The 21,747-nt window shown below is 38.7% G+C and overlaps 1 protein-coding gene across 24 annotated transcripts in view; it reads left to right on the top strand.

Moving 5' to 3' along the window:
• MPDZ (multiple PDZ domain crumbs cell polarity complex component) overlaps window positions 1-21,747 on the top strand; it is a 98,546-nt gene that overhangs the window by 54,582 nt on the left and 22,217 nt on the right. For 7 of the 24 annotated variants that reach the window (XM_076363088.1, XM_076363094.1, XM_076363096.1 and 4 more), the window contains 11 exons: window positions 1,103-1,301; window positions 4,198-4,239; window positions 8,764-8,868; window positions 9,692-9,787; window positions 10,275-10,452; window positions 12,602-12,712; window positions 13,241-13,324; window positions 15,966-16,067; window positions 17,265-17,336; window positions 20,064-20,226; window positions 20,838-21,034. In XM_076363088.1, the coding sequence (XP_076219203.1) occupies window positions 1,103-1,301; window positions 4,198-4,239; window positions 8,764-8,868; window positions 9,692-9,787; window positions 10,275-10,452; window positions 12,602-12,712; window positions 13,241-13,324; window positions 15,966-16,067; window positions 17,265-17,336; window positions 20,064-20,226; window positions 20,838-21,034 (1,349 nt within the window). The remainder of the gene's footprint in view (window positions 1-1,102; window positions 1,302-4,197; window positions 4,240-8,763; window positions 8,869-9,691; window positions 9,788-10,274; window positions 10,453-12,601; window positions 12,713-13,240; window positions 13,325-15,965; window positions 16,068-17,264; window positions 17,337-20,063; window positions 20,227-20,837; window positions 21,035-21,747) is intronic. The other 17 variants (XM_076363107.1, XM_076363106.1, XM_076363112.1 and 14 more) reach the window with 10 other exon arrangements.

The following is a 21,747-nucleotide window of genomic DNA, read 5'->3' as shown; positions in this document are numbered from 1 at the left end:
AGTCTGATGTTTGCCTGCAAAACTAGGATAACACATAGTGAGGTAGTCACTGCCTCCTTCTCCAATAGATACTCCTCTATAAGGTGCTCTTACTTCAGTGGCTTCATCTTCTTAGTGAAGGAAAGCTTCCATGTTAGTGCACAAAAGAGAATAAAAATGAGTTCAGCACTATTCAGATAGTGGTAGTCCACCCAGTGGACTTCCAGGGTGCTGGCCGTTCAGCTACTTTTCCATTGCCTTAGTGAAGAACAGTTTTTCCTGGAACTGTCATCAGGGTTGATTTGATGAGCACCAACTGCCTTGAAAATAACAGTGACAACTCATGCATGTAAGAACAGTCACAAAGACAGCACCACAAGTAAGTCCCCATGGGGAGGAGGGGGAAGAGTCTCTCTCTCTCATTTCCCATTAGTGAAAAGAAAGTGGAGTTAAATGGTGTGTATAAACATTGAGAAGTAGTGTCCTGCTATGCCACAGGTGGGATCATGGTGTAACTCAAGTAGTGGACTGTATTCATCAGTAGTGCACAGGCTCTCACAGAAGTCAGGATGCTCTTTTGGACTTAAGCGATGGCCCACACAGGAGAGCAGGAAGGCAGCTACTGTCTCAGTGGGATCTGATTCAGGCTTTCTGTTGAAATAAGTGTGTGGTTTTATTGGCCCTATGCTCCCAATTAACTGTTTAATCATTTCACCCTCTTTCCAAAGAGAACTGTTATAAACTAAACTGAAATGTGGTGTATAAACTCAGTGAACCATCCAGAAGACTGGTAAATTTGACTGTTTTAGAAACAATTTCATTACCTTTTTTGTTTATTTTCTGCTCAAATTTTCCACTGTCTCCGTTTTTTTATATTGAGCCTGGTATGTGTAATGACACAAGGTAAAGTAAAGATACTGTGATTGTGATTTGTAACTGCTGTTTCCTGTTGGAAAGAAGGAAATGCAAGGGAGAATAAGAGCAGCGTTTATAGGCTTGCTGACATTGGCAGGTAGGCTGGCTGGCTTTTACCTTCCCTGCCCCAGGTTACATTTCTTTTTCTTGGCACTCAGAGCTGGGGCTCAAACATGTTATTAACTGTTTCATGCGTTTTTCACTGTAGGGATGACAGTAAGTTCCAATAAAGATGGCTCAGGAATGATAGTCCGCAGCGTCATCCATGGAGGCTCAGTAAGTCGTGATGGACGGATTGGTGTGGGGGACTGCATCCTGTCCATTAATGAAGAGTCAACCACTAACTTAACCAATGCACAAGCCCGGGCCATGCTAAGGAGGCATTCGCTCATTGGACCAGATATAAAGTAGGTAAAGCTAGATGATGAATTGTGGTAGGAAGAGGCTAATAATCAAAATTTGGTTATTTATGCAAGTATTCTAAATGAAAATTTTGTTTGTTTTTACAATACGAATTTAAGTTACAGCTTCAGATGGATAATTAACCTTCAGATTACAGCTTCATGTGTTTGAAAGATAGAATCGCTTGTGTGAGAGGCTTTGAATGTTCTTAGAAAAGTTATTACTGTCATTAGTAATCATCATCATTACTGCCTTGCCTGGTTATATCGAAGGAGTGGGATTAGTCAGAGTTTTGCATTGATAGTATGACTCTTCCAAAGAAAGTAAGGATTTCCTCAAGGTGTTTGTGTTTCTCAAAGGTGGACTGTTCTGGCCATTGCACAAATGATTTCATTTGATGGAGATCTTTGTAATGGATTTTGGTTTTGACTGCCAGACCGAAAGTATGACAGCTGATGTTAATGCAGAAAAGTAACACTTAAAACATTTTCAGTACATCTGTGACAAACAGCAGAAAGTTTGTTTTGTGAAGTCACTTCCCAGTTTTTATTAGTATGTACGAAGGAGCTGTTGCTCTAGTGCATAAATACCTGCTCTTGGGAGTACTACTTTAAACTTGCAGTAATTAATACAAGTTTGAAAAATCTGCTTGCTTGATGAGAAAATTTCTTCTTCTCAAGTTCACTCAATTTACAGAATTTTAACTTTCCCTTTAAAGTACAATTCTTTCTAGCTGTTGTGGTTGTGGAGTTAACTTTGCCCACGTGCACTATCTAGAAATGAGGTTGTTCCTAAGCTTGTGGACAGTGCTCTAGACACACCAGTGCTGGGTTTACAGCTCCAAAAATCTAGTAGCTGTTTTTCTCAAACCCATGGTAACATGGATTTGGTCAGATCTGCAAATGGGATTAATGGAGCTGTTGGTAATAGAAGCTCCTACTTATTTAAGAGGATGGCCTTCAAAGGGATCAGTTCAGTCCCAGTGTAGTTGCAGGTAACTGCGTGGTTTCTGCCAGTTCAAAACGGACTGCAGGGCATTCCGTTCTTCCCCAGAAGTATTCTAGCTTTGAAGACACCTGGCATTTTGGGAACAGGTAGGTAAATTATCTTCACTGTGGGTGGTAGGTTTAATTGTCTGCCCCATAGCTGTCATGCGTTTAGGATTATGATTTAATGTAAGCTTGTTTAAATAATGGGATATGCTCATATAATGAATTACATTATTGTCAATGCTGTCATGAATATGAGCGAGTCAGTGTTGATAAAATGTGACATTGATTATTATTGTAGGCTTTCAAACTGTATTATAATTTCGACTGCCACGACTGAAATCAGTTGGTATGTGCGCATGCATGTGTGTGTATGTCTGCTTAGATACACAAATGCTACAGCACCATTCTTCTGTGAGGAGCCTTTTATTAGTGCCATAGTTACATGATCAAACACAGATGTGTTCATTATTTGTGCTTATCCTTTTATAGCTGCTGCATTTTACACTATGTGACTATAGGTTTTGTTTTGTAGTCTTAGTCTTTTGCAGATATGTCAGAAATGCCAAAGTCTTGTCTTAAGACGTGAATATTCAGATTTTCCAGAGGGAACTGCATCCCCTTTCTGAAAGATCTCACAGAAAAGGGGCAGTTGCTATTCATATTCTTACTTGACATTTTTATCTTTCATTTTATATTTATGTACTTTGGTGCATACCCATGATAAGGGTTTAAAGTGAAGCTGGCTTCTGCACTTCAAAAAAATGAAAGACCAGATCCTTTGGTAGCTTCTAAAGGAGTCTTGCAAGAATAAGGACAATATTTTTGGGCCTACATAGTTTTGATACAAAACTATTCAGCATAATTAAACTTCTCTGTAATTTGTACTTTCAGGAGCAATACAGGATCCCAGAAAAATACTATGATACAACCATGTGGGTAATGTCCCAAATCAGAAATTTGGAGATATGGAGCATTATCTCATGATAGTTCTTCCTGTTTGCTGAGAGGGATACGCAGCTATATAGATGTCATTTCAGAGCTAATGTGGTGCACCACGATGCAGGATTTGCAATTTAAGGGCCAACATTTCAAATAAGCAAGTTGAATCTCTTTGGTGTCTTCCTCAGGAAACAGGGGTGCACAAGTGCTCAGGTGTGGCCATCTTGATATCATCCTCTTTATCCATACAGGGCTGCAAAGTTGGCACCTTAACTTCTAGACTAAGCTTTTTTTTGGGTAGCAGGGGGCCCGCAAAAATGATTAAACAGAATTATTTTAATTTCAAAGCTGTGTTTCAGTGGCAAACATTATTTGCTGAGAAAACATAAAGCTGTTCTTACTTGCCACATAAAGGCTTTGTTTTATTTTATTAAAGGAAAATTGATTTTGAATAGTTCAAGAACCAGCAATCTGAGTTTCAGACTTAGGTATTTAATTTTTTTCCCCTTTGTGTGTGGAAAACCAGATGTGTGGCCTTACCAGAATGCATTCTGTTTCACTTCTCACTCCACCTTGCCAGCAGCTCTTATGTTTCTGTAATAATAGCCAGGGTTTTGTGCTCAGCAGCAGCTGCTTGTAACATCTGTCAGATAATTACAGAGCTGTATCAGAATTCACCTGCCTAAAGTGTGGGGATGAATTACTGATCAAGAAATAAAACATAGATTGCAATTCCATTTTCCATGCTTGTTAATAATCACTGCTATAGACAATAATAAAGAGCAGATGCTTTCTGGGGGAGGTGTAGATGAAGCGGAGGTGGAACAGGGGAAAAAAAAAGGAAAAGGAAAAAAAAAAAAGCAGCTCACACTTTTAACTACATAAGTATGCCTCTCGCATTCAGCATGAGACATTGACATTTGTTAACACCATTGTAAAAAGATGCTGCATCGTATGCTTCACATTCTAGATCTTCTCCAGCACCTGCTGATGATCAGGCCCTCTTTTATGTGTGAGTATTGGCGATTCAGAAACTCATTATGGCTCTGTGTTGCAACTTGTCTGTAAAATCATTCCATGCTTTTATGACATCCATAGTAATTTCAGGGATATATCCAGATATAGGTACATATTCTCTCTCTCTTCGTGTGTGTGTGTGTGCATGCACATGTGGCTGCACATGTGGATGTGTGTATGTATATATATTTTTTAAAAAAGGTATGAGAGAGAGAGAGAGTGTGTGTGTGTGTGTATATATATATATGCATATATATATGGTTTTAAACTTGAAGATTGGAGCATACTTCCTAAGACTGGAACGAAAACACCTGTATTCTAAAAAAGTCTTGCTAATATTTTAAAATTTCATCTATGACAGCCACCCCAGACGTGCTCAGAGCACGTGTGCGTGTGTGTGTGTGTGTACAGGGTTCACTGCTAGAAATAGCATGAATACGATGTACTGATATCTGGATTAATCTCAGTGTCATATTTTTTGTGGCACTTACATTTTACTTCCTTCATGTATAAAAAGGTTCAAATTTGACCTTAAGTGTTAATGACAGTAATTTGTCCTGAACATTTTCCATACTTTGTTATTTGGTTTGTTGGTGTTTCAAGGTTTTTTGTGGCTGTTCAGTCAAGCATGTGATAAATGTTCCTCTGTACTGCATGCAGTGTTGTGTTTACAAGATATTTTCATATGTACACCCTTTGGTATTTCCATTGTCACTGCTTTCATTGCTAGCGCATAACTCTGGGGGGAGGAGGGTGGTTGTTGCTCTCAAGAAAGCAAATGAGAACACTTTCTCCTTCAAGCTGTACAGCAATGAAAGAGAGGAAGTTATTAAGCCCTGCATATACTTTCCCTTGAAATTACTGAACTTTAACTTCTTTTGCAGATAAGAAATGCAACACAATAGTAGAGCAGTCATTTACTTGTTTCCTGTTTTCTGTGTCTTCATCCCTATTTCCTGGCACTTGTTTCTCTTACTCTTTTCCCTTTGACCGTATTAAGGCAATTATCAGTCCCTTTTGCAGATGAACCATTCAGGTGCCTGGGTGGATTTTTATTTCCACTTCACAGCACAAGGGTCAACAGAGTTGACCAGAGGAGCCCAAGACCCTTCTTGTTCTGGGCCCCTCATCACCCCTGTCACACGCTGAGCTGTTCAGGATGATGCTGGATGTCTTCAGACCTCACTGTGACCTCCAAGAAGTGAGCTACAGTAGCGATGCGGCAAGTGATGGATTTGATAACTGTGTGGTGTCTGCCCGTGAAGTACTAAACAGGGAAAAAATTCTTGGCAGCTGTAAGTGCAAGGTCTTTAGTACAATCTGACCTTGCTGTGTGTCACAGAAGGCAGGAACAGGACAGACAGCAGCTTCACAAGGACAACTTTCTGGTATACATATTTCCTAAAACTCTAATTTTCAGCAGAGCTAGTTTTTTTGTATAACTTTTCATTTCAGTTATAACATGCAAAGAGAGGGAAGTAGGATGGTCACTTCAGTAATACAGCTTAGCTAATAAGGGCAACTAGAGAAACCTTTGCAGTTAACTGAACTTCGGAAATCATGAGCAAGAAACAAAGGTGAACTCCTACACAGAATGTAACTTTTCATGCATTTGATCCATGTAATTTAGTTTTCTTTTCTATGCTATTTTTTGCAAAATGCAAGTAAGTGTTCTGGTTTATATTTATGAAGTAGCTGAAGCATTATTGAAGTTTAGTTGTAGATAATAATGAACAGTTAGAAACATATTGAATGTTCCTTTGAGTACTTAAAATTAGGCAATTAGAACTGCAGTTAAGCACTAGAATAGAAATAATGTAATTTTCCAAAGAGCTCCCAGTAACAGCTCCCAGTGATACTATCTACATTTGACTCCATCTGTGGAAGTCAATTAGGTAATTCAGTTGCTCAATTTTAGATGCATTTTTAAAAACGGTGGAGTGAACCTCTTTTCTTCTCAGCTCCTGTGCTGTGCACAGAAAGGGAAGCTTACCTACCTAAGAGAGCTTTTGGGAGGTGTTTGTAAGTAGCATATAAGGCTGTTTGAGAGCATCCTTTGAGCCGTACCTTTTGAATGTCCCAGCACAATGTCAGTTATTCATTCATATAATGAAAAACAACAGAGCATCCCAGAAGTTGGAGTGCATATGGTTTGCCTCCCCCTTAGCTGATCTCTAACACTGATGTTGCACAGAAGTATGAGGTAAGGACTACTACTACCCTTGGACCTTGGGACCCTGCAAAATTGTTTGCCATGTGCTCCTTGCACAAAAGGACTGGACAAGAGTTGAAAGATGTTGGACACTTTACTATCAGTGATCACACTCTACTGCCTACATCCAGGCTGAATCTGGGCATATCTGTTTTGTTTTTAGGAGCCTGCCATTCTGCTTTCGATACTTTGAACAATAGCTTACAGCTGCAGTTTAGCATAAAGGAGATTGTCCAAGCCTTCTAGCCAGCAGAAATGTTGCTTGCAATTTTGGTTTCTTTACTGCAGCTGTCTTTCAAGGGAAAATACATTATTTCCTACTTATTTTTATAGGGTGAAAATTGATGAATTTGATTGGGATGAAACTAATGAATGTAACTGGATGAATGATACACTTTTGTTCATTGAAATGCAGCTTGCACATCTTGTAGCTTTTGTAGGGGCAAGATATTCTTATGGGCTTACTGGGTGGTGCTTCTGCAGCAGCATTTGCCCCGTGAGAGTTTTGTGACCATAATACTAGCACTTTGCTATAGTTCAACGCATTTGGAGTTGGAGAGGGCTGAGGAGTAGTAGTGATTATTTTCAAAAACTCTTTTCCCTCTTGCTTCTCTCCGTTTCACTGCTAGGGCTTTGCAGAATAACTGCTGCATGTCTTGCGAGTTTCCCAGTGCTGGAATGCCCTCAGGAAAGACAGATAAGAGTCAGTGACCTTTTGCTGAATGTTTGTTCCCTAGTATATGTTAACTCCCCAGCACTTCAGAATGAAAGCACTTTGTGTCAAGCACATAACACTTGTGTGTTTGAAAAAAGGCCAAAGCAGAAGAGGGAGGAGATTTAAGGAAGAGAAAAGAAGCTGGTGATAATGGATGATTTAGAAATTTCCGTTAAAAGAACTGGAGAGTTCCTCCTGTTCAGCACCCTAGGCACCTCCTTAATGACCATCTTCTGCACTTTTCTAGATATGGTAGATGTGAGAGGAGGTAGGGAACGTGCTTGGGCACAGACGAAGATGACAAATAAAGATGATTCTTACGATAATTTGGGTAGAGTGTTTTGGACAGACAGCATTAGTCATATGAAAGTTTATTTGCTCTGCCTTCTGCTGCTTGCTGTATTCAGCAGAAAACCAATGAAGAGGGGTAATCAGTGGCAGTCAGGGAGTGACAGACAGAAGAGGACTGCAATCAGGGAGTGACAGACAGGAGAGGGCTCCAAGTAAGTGAGAGACTTGGAGCTGAAGGAGACACTCCTCAGCAGCTTACACGTTCTTGTGAAGTGGTCAAGATTTCCCGCCCCCTGCTCCGCCCCCCCCCCCCCCCCCCCCCCATTCTGTGGGAAAATATGTTCATATTTCTTTTAACCATGTGATGAATGGGAGGACAGCCATTTTTTTGGTGTTCTTTTTCCATCAGCCTTCTTGGCAGACTTGGATCTGATCGCTAAGCTGCTTATTGAACAACTAAAGGTTTTTAAGAAGGCAAAGCATCGTTAAAGGAGAGCCATCTAAGTAGCCCTGTTTAGCTCATGGTTTCCTTTTGCCTGTAGAGGGAAGTTTTTTAAGAAATGTTCTTCATGCCTTAATCCTTCTCTTTGTTTCCCCCTCCCCAGTCTATTGGGCCATTTCTGTTTCTGGCATTCAAACATGATCGGGTCACACCAGGGCTTCAGGAGTCTGCATGTCATTTGGCTGGTGAAACATGACTGTCTGACTGTCCCAAGCTGGCTGGAAGTGCATAAAGGGGTAGAGGAAGGAGTTGAGCAGGGGATTGCTCCCTGTGGCATAGGTGGTGTGCTGTAACACGTTTGTATGTACAAACCCATGCAGTATTTTTCACCAAAAGCATAGAAACCTAAAATAGATACAAAACCGCCCAGGAAAGCACAAAACCTCCTGCACGCCAACTTCCAGAAGCATTTTCAGCCAGCATTTAGGATGGTAATGGTGCTTCACACCTCACAGATCCTTCAGTGTTTGTCTTTGCATGAGGAGTCTCTGTTTTGACTGAAGCTGGATTGTCTGTTACACTCTTGTCACTGTTCAAGCACCATTTACTTAAAATGGAGTGGCGAGCCCTCAGAAAATTATGTGCTGTTCAACTGCCTAATTTGACCATAAATGCATTTGTTGCAAAGTCACAAAGGGTTCATATAACTCCTTATTCCCAACATACCAGCATTGTGGCTTTGAAGTCAATGACTATATGAAGTAGTCTTGAGTGGCTTCCTCACATCCGTTCCTCACACCTGCCAAAGGTAGGACCAGCAGTCCTCATGCTACTTTAATCATGTCCCATTTTGTTGCAGTATTACGTATGTGCCAGCAGAAAATTTAGACGAGTACAGGGCCAGTTTGGGACAACAGACAGAGGGAGCTGTGCCACTTGAACTTTTTCCTTCACATACTGTCAGGTGAGTCAAAAGACTTACATTTTTCTCCTGTGGGGCTCTCTGATGTAACTCTTTCCATACACTTGGCACAGTTCAGGAAGATAACTTTTATTTTAGAAGAGCTGAAAGATGGATGATTTTCTTCAGACCAGCAGCCATGACACTAAAAAGCTGTTCAGAGTACAATTTTTGCTTTGGCTAGCAAGTTTTTCCAACATTTTTACAAGGCTGTTTTATAGGTGTTTGATCTACCCAAAAAGGAGATTGAATACTGCCTCATCCTAAACTTCCCTTAAATACCATGCAATTTAATTTATGTATCGCCACAAATAGTGCTTCCAACATGAGAATTTGGCATTGGTGGTCTTTCCAGAATGTATACTGGAAAGAATGAATTATGCTGTCATTTTCTGTGAGTTTCAAACATTCATTACAGTTACAGGCCAAAATATTCAAAGTGACAAATAATTTTTGTTTTCTTGAAATTAATCTCCAAAAGCAATAACTTTTTGAACACTGCTGTTGTAATTTCTTCCATTTTGGAAACAATAATTACCTTCAGCTGAAGTAATTACCTTCAGCTTTGATTTGGTTCTAGTTCCAAAATGCAGAGTCTTTTATTCTGTCGTTGTTGCTTGATAGCAACTTAATTGTGGAGACAAGTGGACAGGGAATCCCCAAACACAGTATGTATTCTAACAGACATCTGAAAAAGAAGTTCCTTACACGAATCCTGTGTACAAATTCCAATGCTGGCAAGGTGATCCAATACGTGAAATTTTGCAGTGAAATCCAGGGATTATGTGGGTTCTTCAATAATGAATTGCATGTTCCTGTTCATCAGCAGGGAACTCCCAGAGCTTCCAGAACGTGAAGAGGGGGAGGGAGAAGAAAGTGAACTTCAAAATGCAGCTTTCAGTAACTGGAACCAGCCCAGAAAGTAAGTGCAGATCTAGTTGCACAGTATAAAATCTCATCTGAAATTCAAAAATTTTGAAACCGGTAATATATTTTAAGAGAAATAAGAAAACTACAGAATTGCTGCACTTACGTATATTATGCATTGCTGGAGTAATTCACTGTTGGTTTTTACTGCCATTGGGCTAAATCCCTGCAATCTAGCAGTTTCTTCGTTGCTTTAGTAATTTATCTTTGTAGACTGACTCTCTGGGAGTCAGCAAGAAGAGATGAAGAGAAGGATTCAAAGTTTTGATTAGAATCCAAAATAAAGTGAACAACAGTAGACACAATTACAGACCTTCTGAACAATTCAGTAGATAACTCCCACTGAAAGACAAAACTTTCCAAGGGGGAGTTATTTCTGAATGTTTTTAAACCATTGTGCAAATCAAGGTGTATTCAGTGTGCAGCACTGTCATAATCACAACAGATTTTCATTTACTTTGGTCCTTGTTTTGTCATAACAGGGTTGAACTCTGGAGAGAGCCTAGCAAGTCACTGGGGATCAGCATTGTTGGAGGACGAGGAATGGGGAGCCGCCTGAGTAATGGAGAAGTGATGAGAGGGATCTTTATCAAGCACATCCTGGAAGACAGCCCAGCCGGCAAAAATGGAACGCTGAAAACTGGAGATCGGATTGTGGAGGTACTAGCCGAGTGCCTTTTGCTTGCAATACCCCCAGCATCTCAGGAGCTGCTGAGATGGATGTGTGGTTCTGGGCTGACAGCTGTGTAACTGCTCCAGCTGGCACCACTTGAGCCATACAGAGTGTAGTACCATCTGCTGATGTTTGTGTGCAGACAGCTTTAAGTTGAATATACAACCTAAAGCATTGATGACTGACTGTGTGAGCAGGGGTCTACAAAGCCAGTAGTTCTACCTGCCTGTTTTAAAGCCAGCATGTGTAGGAAAAAGCTTAAGTTTGGAGAAGCTAAAAGGTTTTACCTTTGCATATTGGATAGCCACAGAAATGGCCAGTGACTAGCAAATCATGCAAATAAATGCCAAGCTTATTTCCCTCTTAAATCTTGCACAAGAATGATGTGATCTGGTTATCTTGTGCAGGAATTAAGGGAGACACATTTTTTTTCCTGCTGACATGAAGAAAGCTCTATTTGATACAAAAGAAGTTCAGAGCATTGTGCCCATGCCTGAGGATAGGGTAGCCAGTGGTGTTACAGGGAAGAATTTACCTAGATTTCTCTTCTGCTTAGCCAATCCTGTGCTCACGCAGCCACTTCTGCTTTCTCACTTAAAGATACTGAAGAATGAACATTCTGAAAGGAATGTGTCTTTCTTGTGATGATGATCAGTAAGTCAGACATTACCCCGTCTCCAGTGTCAGGCCATTAGGAACTGCACTCCTCTTCACCCTGCTGGATGTCCTTAGCTGACTGTCCATCAGTAAGAACGTAACAGGCAGGGTGATGGTGATGCTTCCCCTGGATCAGACTGGGCTTGCTTTACATGGTGATACTTAAACTGCAGTTTACCATCTGCTACAAGATCCATATAAAGGATCTTGAATTAATACCTTAATATAGGTAGCACTTTCTACAACAGGATTGAAGAGTTTCCAGTGTATAACAAGTTGGGAGGTGGAATTTTGCTTGATGGCCACAAAGTTAAAAAACATTCATTGTATCTGAATACCTGGATTTTTATGAATGCAGCAATTGTCTCTGACAATGATGCTTGCAGAAGTTGAAATGGGTGAGTGAAATAAAGTAATTAATGTTGTGTTAATGTGATTGTTTCTGAATGGATTATTTCAGTTTCTTAAGTTGTGGCATATCTAGGCTTTTCTCTCTACTAGTGTATACAGTATTTCAGACATGGGGAGTCGCAGAGCCTTAGTGTTATTGTTCAGTTCCTCATAGGTATAGAATTTTCTCTCTCAGATTGTTTTCGTTCTATATTTACATTGGATGGTTAAGTTTAGGGTAGAGTTAGACAGTTAAAAAGGTAGGGGTAATCCTCATTATATAACTTCGTGTGCAAGAATTGCCACTAACAAATAACCTTTCTGTGTTAGCTTCTAGCTTTTATTGTGGTCATTGTGAGAATGCTTTACTGATGCTAACCTCACCATAACATGGTTCTTACTTGGATCGCAAGACAAACCATTTTACACACCAATACATACGAAAGCATGAAGAAAAGCAACCAGGCAAAAATTTGTCCTTAGCCATCCTTTGTAAATGCTTTCTTCTAGAAGAGAGAAAACTTTTCAGCTCTGATGTAAAAATTTAACTTCTGGGGAAAGCGTCTAGTAGCTAAAATTGGTCTAATCTTGCTTTAAAAAAAAAAAAGAAAAGAAAGGAAAAAAAAGTACTGTACTGACATAATACCCCATAATGAAAGCCCCTCCAGCACCTAACAAGTTTCAGTTTGTAAATCTCATAAAGTCCTGGGAGGTAGGTTATTCCGAGATAGGATTTACAGGAAGCGGTATTTGGCAAATGCTACCACTCTCTTCAGATTACCTTATCTCTTCTTATCATCATATCTCTTCTATTATATTGCCTGTGGGAAAACATATGGAGCCTGAACCAATAATGTTGAAAAACATGTTTTCAAACCTATGAGAGAATGTTTATTTGATGTCCTTTCAGTGCTCTTGGAAATCTCAAACCTGTGTGTGAGGGACCTCAGGCCAAGTCAGTAGAAACCTTTCCACCAGTAACGGAGGTTTGGGCTTAGGTTTTAGTAAAAGTTCCCTAACCAAAACCCAAAGCTTACTCATGATTCTTGTAGCTTCTTGCCATGTTAAGATGAGGCCTTCCAATTACAGGTGGATGGAATTGACCTCAGAGATGCCAGCCACGAACAAGCTGTGGAAGCCATACGGAAGGCAGGCAATCCTGTAGTCTTTATGGTACAGAGCATTATAAGCAGACCAAGGGTAAGCATAAAGAATATGAAAAGAGATGTAATACATAGTAATAGATGAAACAAATGTTCAAGGTGTTGGTGTTTGGGAATGGGATATTTAATCCTGAAAGTTCCATCTCAGCTATTTTAGGAACAAAGATTTGATTTAAGTATTATTTCCATTTAGAATGAAATCGATTTGGATTTGGAATTACCCTCCAGCACGCCGTCCTCAAACTATTTTGAAAAGCCTCAAGAAAGATAATTTGTTGGGGGGCAGAGTAGGAGTCTTAAGTAAAACCAACTCTTAGAGATTGACAGCATGTCTGAGGAGCGCATGCAGAAACACAGCACTTGTTAAAAAATTCATTGGACATTAATGAAAGGACCTAGAAGTACGTGGAAGTTTTCCGTCACTAAGCTGCATGGACATTGCAGACAAAAGCTACTGAGGTTTAATATATGTTGCTTGCATCACTAGAAACTAAACTTCCTCATTGTAGAGTCTGTGTAAGCTGCATGTTTATTTACTAGTTGTCTCATAACTCTTGTTCCCCAGCCAGAGTCTCTTTATAGCCCTTCTTCAGCTTCTGCTCCCTGTGGGCAGAAAACTACTAACCCATTTTACCGTCAGTCATCTAAGGTAAAGTTGCATGAAAAAGCTCTATTGAATGTTGGTTATTCATATTCAAGATACTAAAGTAAGGCTTTTGCATTTGCTATGATGTGAACAAAATTGCCACTGCTGAATGTTTAGGTCAATTTGGGATGGGAATGATGCCATTACTTTATCACAACTTACTTTTATTTAGAGAATGCTCCTTTGCTATTTTTAATTGTAGTTCTTTGTTCTCTTTAGTTTCCAATTATTAAGCTTGTTGATTATTTCTTGACTGTTTATTAACAAACCCTTGTTTCTCTGTAAGCAGAAACATTGCAAATGCTCTTACTGTACACATGCTTTGTGTTGTGATCTTTGTAAATGGCATTATATTTATTGTCTTCATCTTTTGAAACTTGCATCTGTACTTTATAATAAGATCTTCTAAGGGAATTTCCTGCCTTCATTCATGTGCAGTCACCCAGATAGCTAGCTGCCTGCACACAGTAGCTATATTTAATACGATAGGGCTGTGTATTTAGCAAGGTAGTTTCAAATGACTTGTTGCTAATGAGTCAGTTTCTTCCCTTTTGTTTTCTTCATTCAGGCTGCTGTAGTAGTTAAAGAGGTCCTAAGTGTACTCCAGAATAGCCCAAATAATGCAAATGGACTGTGAAAGGCTAGTTGATAGTTTTGCTAGCAAGCAGTTATCTATCAAATCTGTGTTTCCTGCTCTGGGTATTTCTGAGTAAGAATTAATCTATCACCATGGTTGTGGTCCCAGACAATTTGTAGGATTACAGCATTATGCTATAGGAAATGCTAGCTAGTTTCTGATGCCTTAGCATCCTGGACACATTAATAAAATGCTGAACACAAGTTAGTTGAAAAAAAGAAAAAAAACAAAGAAGGTAAAATAAATCCTGTTATTCTACATTTTATTTTGAAAAAAAAACAGTAAAAGGAAAAATACCCTTTATTTTAGCATTTGCTTTTCTTGTCCTAGGCTGTGAAAGAACATATGCTTCAGGCACGCTGGTTAAAACCTAACTGTTTAGGCAAACTCAAATGTTCCATATTTTATCACGGTAGTCAGTCCATATTAATACAATGCTGTTGCATGGATTAGAACTTGAGCTAGCAGTAGTATTTTAGGTGCTATGCCATCATGACAAAATACAAAAGGCACGATTTTGAATTACGGTGGCTGATCTCTTATTTTCTCTTTTACTAGGATTTCACTGTTTATATACAAAATGTTTGTGATGCTTATTTTAGTTGCTTAAAATTTCATCAAGATACGATTTAAAACTTTATGCAGATGACAAATGTAATTGTTAAAGTGTAATAGGATCATTACACTGGCAAATTACTTTTCCCAAACTTCTCAAGACAGAATCAAATATGAACCGCATGTGTAAACAGAAAATCTTGTTGTACTGTAGGGAAACTGACTGTTGACTTTGAGTGACTTGCCAGTGAAGAAACCTTGTTCATGCACAGCTCTACTTTCTCATTACTGAAGATACTGTGGAACCAAGACATATGTTGTCTTACCAAATTACATTACATTTTGTTTTGCAAAATGATATTTGAGAATAAACGTTTAGGGATGCATTTTGTATTTTCAGGAGCATTTAAAAAAACAAAATACTCTAAGAAAATTTTTAAACAGCAACATATATCTGGATTAAATTACCGTGATATAAATGTATCAATTGATGCTGCAACCTTTCACATTCCTTTCCACTTATTATGCTGCTTATTTTCCAGCAGTGTTAAACTTACAGCCTTAAGACATTTAGGCAATTGCCAGATGGATACGCCTAGTGTAGAAATTACTGTTAAGTATACGTTGAACAGTATTTCCAGCATACTATGCAAAATGAGAGCTGTCCCCTCTTTATTAGACAGGTTCTGATCTCAAAATAGAGTGCAGGACAAAAATTGCGTAAGGAATATAAATGGTCAAATTACATCCTTTAATTTTGTCTAAATATGAAAACTCTTTTTGTGTTAAATAATAATAAAGAAGTACCTTGCATTGTTTAAGGAGAAGACCAGAGAATTTAGTTTCATTAAACTATAAATTCAGAAAATTATCAATGCATGCACACACAAAGTGATCTGTAAAAGTTATTACTAGATATTAAGTCTGTTTAGAGACGCCTAATATTACTAAACCTTCTCTTTGCGAAATACACAGTGTGTTACCACAAGAGGTAAATCAAATTATGAGAATTAATCTGTGGTTTTCAAAATATAACTAAACGTGCTGCATTATTACAAAGATTTGTGTTTATTCTAATCCAGAAATCCGCAATTTTATAATTAACTGTGTAAGAGTATCCCAAATGCTGAGATGCTTAGACAAAATTGTACAAATAGCACAGCAAGTAAATTTTCTGTTGTTCATGCTACTGAATTCTGCACTTTATGCACTTTGTGGGGTAGAACAGATATGAGGATCGGTGCTTTTCCTCTACGCTCTGCTAAACATAGCTGATGATACAAACATGGGACAAATACAGTTTTGCTTACCTTCCCATGTCTGTAGCAAAGTGCAGGAAGCGGACCTTGCTTGGTTAGCACAAACTGCTACATAAATATGTTTTGTTTCATGAGTCACAAAGGGTTAATTTAAAAATGTTTTTGCTTAGTTTCTATTATGTTTTCCTCTTAGAACCCTTCCCTGCCTTTCCCGCAGAACAGTCTTTTCTGTAGGCCAGCTGTCTTCAGCAGCACTAACCCATTTGCTGATTCTTCTCAGTTCAACACAAACAAGGTTGGATGATGACACACTGTCTGCTTGTGACTCACCAAACATTATATGTATGCTTCTTTGCCATTAGTGTCTCTCTGCATTTAAATTCTTTTATGCCAATTTGGGTAAAATATTGTGCTGATGAGAGTGGAAATTCTGTGTAGTGAATTAAAAAGACACAGACATGCGTGCACATAGAAAAGTTTTGAAGAAGTTAAAAAATGCCAGCTCCATTAATCATAACCACTAAATCTGATCTAATCAGAGCTGCCAAAGAGTAGGTTCTCAATTATAAAATCAGTCCCTGTGGTGTATGTTAAAATATCTGCCTGAGTGTAACTCTCTCATCAGCATGAGGTGTTTTGCTGCTATGAACTTCATTTTATGTGGTTAGGACTTTCCAGCTTTGATAGCTCTTTTTTCTTTTTGCATGGAAAAAAACATTGGCAGCTTTCATTTTATGATGCTGAAAATATTTTCCCTCTGCTTCTTGGAAGTTCTTTTAATACACCATGAAGATGATGCTGACATCTTTGGAAATATGAAAAAAGTTAGATTCTGTTTTTTGTGGTTAGTGCTTACTGCATGTTATTCATATTGGGAACAGAGTTAACCTCTAACACAATAATAAATAAAGGCTTAATTCTTACGTGCATGCATTTCTGATTTAATAAAATAATTTCTAACTACATCTTGGGAGTGATTGTGCCCTTTATCTATTTTCCTATGTTCTCAAATGTATCGAATGTACAACGAACATTTATGATATGATATGTGGTGTACAATTGCATGTGTGTTTTTGAAATCTCTTTGTGTTTGTTACAGTTCTGAGGAAAGGGAGTAGAAGCATAACATAAATGATGGCTTGTATTGTCTATATTTTCAAAAGTATTTCTGGAAAAAAATTGCACGTATTTTTAGAGAAAACCTAATGTTTTTGCAGTTTCTGCATAATTCCTTTTTTAACATTGAGGTAAGAATAGCCTCTTGTCATCTCTGTCCACTTCTGCTGAACTAAGGTTCATGTACAGTAAGAAACTTTGCTGAATCAGGGTTCTTAATAACCCCTTAAATACTTTTGTCCATTTATAAATGGAGTTAATAAAGTTGCTGTGGTTAGTAAAATGAATCCATAATTGAAAATTAGTTATTCATTAATAATGCTGTGTGTTGCCCAAGGTGCTGTAACATGTGGATTGCTGTTTTCTCTTACTGTAGGAGGTATCGAATCCAATTAGGGTTACCTTCCGTTGTTCCCCAACTAACCCTTTTGCTCCCACACCATTCAAGGTTTGTCTTGATTCCAGTGATTGGGTCCTACCGTATGTGTGCTGTACGTTTGTACATGGCCTGTGATACCTTCCAGAGTACTGCTTCTTCCTCTGCGTGTGCCTCCTTTGTTGAAAGTGATACTGCTCCAAACTTGCTGCCATTTTTAATGTTTGCTTGGCTGTGATCAGAGTGACCCTGGTAGCCAAATGGGTTCATGCACTGTCTGATGCTTTGCATTTTAAATGAAATACTGTGCTGTGGCACACTGAAAGTATTTCATGAGTTAAAGCATTTTAGGTTTTTTGTGTGTGGCCCGATTCAGGGAGCAAAAGTCTTATGTGTGTGTAAACAGCGGGGGCCAGCTTCTGCTGCTGGTGGTGCCTGCATGGCAGGCTGAGTTCTGGAGGCAGGACATGGTCCCCTCCACTCAAATGGCACTGTAACACCCTTTTTACCCTTCTCACAAAAGAGCCTTGCTTTTACTTTCGTTTCAGCATTTCCTTAAACATCAGACACGTTCAGATTTATGTATGCGGGCACAGAGGTACAGAAAGAAGCATTTTTTTGTCAATCAGATTATGGTGGCTGCGGTTCATAAGTGCTAATCTGTCAGGATGTAGCCATACATCCACACCTTACATATCTTCCAGAGGTCCTTGACAGCAATTTTTTGTGCTTTTTTTTGGTCATGTTTTCTGTAATTTTGCAAAGTTCTTGGACACTGTCATTTACCAAGAGTTACCACTAAAGTGATATGTTAATTTTGGTTTTAAAACACAGAGACTACTGTAAGGTCTGCTGATCTGGTCTGCTCTCACACTGTATTTCCTCATTTTTTCAGTATGTTATGTAGCTTTCTAGGAAGCACTCTGAAAAATTAGTGTTTCTAGAACTACTCTCCCTTTCACGCCTCCTTGAGGTAGAGGTCTGTCACCAACTTTTCTCCGTGGTGGATACATGAATTTTTGATTATGAAAAATCACTTTGAATGTTACTAAGTAGTGTTTCCACCCTACTCTGATTCTGATGGGTAATAATGTCTTTGCTAGAATTTTGCTGCTTCAGTTGAGGTTTATGCCTGCCCTGTAACTACTAGCATGTTTTAGAGTGTAATTTGCATAAACTGTAAATAATTCCTACGTGAAGTTTAGTGACGCAAGGTATCATCTCAGCAGGATGGCATTGTCTTAGATTTGAAGCACAGATCAGTGTGACTGATATAATGATACAAAAAATCAATGGCATTTATATGGCATTTTTTATACAAATGATTGGCTTGGGTGCCATATTAAAACTTCCCACACTTCTGACATTTAATGACTTCTTCGTTAACCTCCTAGAACAAGTTACTGAATGAAAGGAAAATCTTCTTCAAGCAGAAGCAGAATGAGGGAACTGAAATAGGGCATTTGCGCTTTCTTTAAATCTTTCAAGTATACAGATAATGAAGGTAACTCATTTTCCCTGAGAGATGGGACCTTCCTTAAATCTCAGTATGACTAAATTGGTAACTTCCTAGTTTTTTTCAATACCTTCAATTTAAAGCAGATTGAAGTCTTCCAAGGTGTATGTTGTTATCCATTTCACTGTTGCCTCTGATGGAAGAAATTGTCTCAGTGTTTTTGGCACCCAGAGGCACCATCTGAGATACTGTGTTCAAACTTTTGCTAATGGAGGTAATGAAAGCTGAAATGATGAGAACAGGGCTATGAAGCTAGGGCAACACCTGAAAATCCCAGTGTTGAAAAAATTCTTGGTTTTCATCTAAAATTTTTATTGTTTATATCAACAGCTGATCTGCCAAGTATCAAAGTCTCTTGGGCACGCACAAGCTTCAGAATGATGATATTCAGACACGAGTTTCTTGCCTACAGGTTTACTCTGAGCAAGCCAAAATGATATAAATTACAAACACTTAGCCAAATCCCTGATCAGGGTCCATATTTCTCGGGGAAACTAACTTGAGTGGAGGCTTGCCAGATTGTGGATTTGGGCATTTAACCATTATATTGCAGTAGTCGTGTGTTTATACGTTTAGCTTTTTGTGAATATGAGTAGACCTCATACATCAAGATCAAAAGTATTTTTCTCCTTTGTGATTTAATCTGTATCCTCCTTTATTTGATCTCCCCTGTGCAGTTTATAGGAAACCAGTAAATAAGACTGAAGAAGTCCAGTTACTGTGGATTTCTTCAGTTATCGTCTGTTTCATTTTGTTTTTAAATTGTCCTTTTTAACTTTCAGTTTATTAACTTTCAGTTAATATGCCAGTTACTTTCTTTTTTCTGGAGGCATTTTTGAAAGCACCAAGTTCTTTGTGTCCTTTCCCTTTCCTGCTATTTGGCTTCCAAAGCATATCATAGGAAGAAATTATATGCGGTGGCTTTTAAAAATAAAACGAAGTAGAAGTCTTTTACAAATACGGCATTAAAAAAAAAGTCACTTGAGTCTTCGTAAGAGACTTTTTCTGAAATGTGAAGTGGCACATAAAACTTTACTGAATTGGGCTTTTATTGTGAGTTCTGTTTGCTTCCAAATACATTTTGGAGTGATGTTATCTCTTACCTTGCCTGGTGTTCGTTTCTATCTTTGATCTCTTGCAGCCTTTCTGTGCCGTGTTACTCATTTAGAATTCCAGCTGCTTGGTATTTAAACTTCAAAGCCGTTTCAACATTTTTGTATACTAGTTTGCCTTACACAGAGTCTGCATCTGCTTAGCCACTGCATTTTTCTTATTCTCCACAGGCATTCAGTCAGTCCGATTTAGAGCCAGAAAAGACTTCGCTTTGTAACTTGCCTCTGCCCCCTCCTTCAGCATTTTCGGGAATGAGCTGTGATGTTGCACAGTCATCTTTTAGCAGAGTCCCAGAGGATGTGGAGAAGGAGGATGAGTTCGGTTACAGCTGGAGTAAGTTTATCCTTTGTGATAATGTTTGAAATATTCAGTGTTGAAATAGCACTGTAGCAGAAGATATGGGGGGTCCAGTTTGAACTACTTCATTCTCATGTGCCTCGTGGTTTGGTGTTAAGTGTTCCTGTCAGCTTTCAGCTGTGCTTGGTCAGATGCACATGGTGAAATATAAAACTAATTTGTTCTTCTTCACTGCACTGCAATCTCTGTTTTCCTCTGTGGTCCAGATTCACTGTTTCACATGTAGGACTACTTGAAGAATTTAAGGGTACTCTAGGTAACTGATGGCAGTGATTGATGTGATAGCTTCTGTTACCTGACAGTGTTACTGGAGGGAAGATTATTGCTTTTATGTGTGAAAAGTCTTTTTTTAAGAGAAGTTTTAAAGTTTTCTGAAGTTAGAAGGAAAACAAGGAACTAGAAATACTATTATAAATCACCTAAGGCTTAGCTTAAAAGAAAGTGTGGTGTACACTTAAAATTTTCTCATCCCGTTTGGGATTCTTATGTCAGATACTGCCCACTGGACACTGATCTTGAGTCTCTAGGTGACTTGTGAAACTTTCTAATGTAAATCCAACCTCTGCTGTCCACACTTCTACATTTAGAAAAGATCGTGCAACGCTATGGAAATCTACTGGGGGAGCTACACATGATTGAGCTGGAAAAAGGAAGGACAGGTCTGGGACTTAGCCTTGCTGGTAACAAAGACCGATCCAGGATGAGTGTCTTTATAGTGGGAATTGATCCAAATGGAGCAGCTGGCAAAGATGGCAGGTTACAGATTGCAGATGAATTACTGGAGGTGAGTTTTTGCAATTTATACTGAAACCTGAACATACTGACTTAAAATGCACTAAAATATTAGATTCTTGCTGCAATGTAGATGTTCTTCAATGGACTTTGAAATCCCCAAGTTATCCAAGTTGACATCATTGTGCTACCAGATTTTCTTTCTGGTGTATGCCAAATAGTCACAGCTGGGATTTTTTTTCCTGGTTATAGTAGTACTGAGTAAATGTGTGTGTGTATTTCAAATGGATAAAAATGGGGGATGACAGCAGTTTCTGGGTTACAGAGATGTATGGAAGGGCAATGCATTGCAGACCATGGAAAATATTGAAGTCCTTTAGTCCATCCATCTGTAGAGTGCTCCAGACTTTCTAATTACTTCTCTGTCTACTGGAAGTGTGATAATATCAGAATATTTTTAGGTTATGTAACATCTAAAATGGAAATTGAATTGGGGAAACAGGAACAGGTCCATTTGTATTGTGGACTTTTATCTCATGACACATTCGGGCTGTTTACTAGTGGCTTTGTGGAGGGACCCAACTGCTGAATGTGCAGCTAACATTCCCAGTATGTATATGAGCTTAAGGTATATTTTTGTATTACCGCAGTTCAGTTGATGATACTTGCAGATGTATTCTCTGTTGTAGCTTTTCCCATTCTTTCTGATAACAGTAGGTAACATTATCCTCACAGAAATGCTTTGTGTAACTTCAAAACTATGTG

This window comes from Aptenodytes patagonicus, chromosome Z (assembly GCF_965638725.1).
Source record: "Aptenodytes patagonicus chromosome Z, bAptPat1.pri.cur, whole genome shotgun sequence".
Classification (NCBI taxonomy): Eukaryota; Metazoa; Chordata; class Aves; order Sphenisciformes; family Spheniscidae; genus Aptenodytes; species Aptenodytes patagonicus.
Note: the sequence above shows the minus strand (reverse complement) of the source record. Positions and strands in the feature narration are given on the sequence as shown.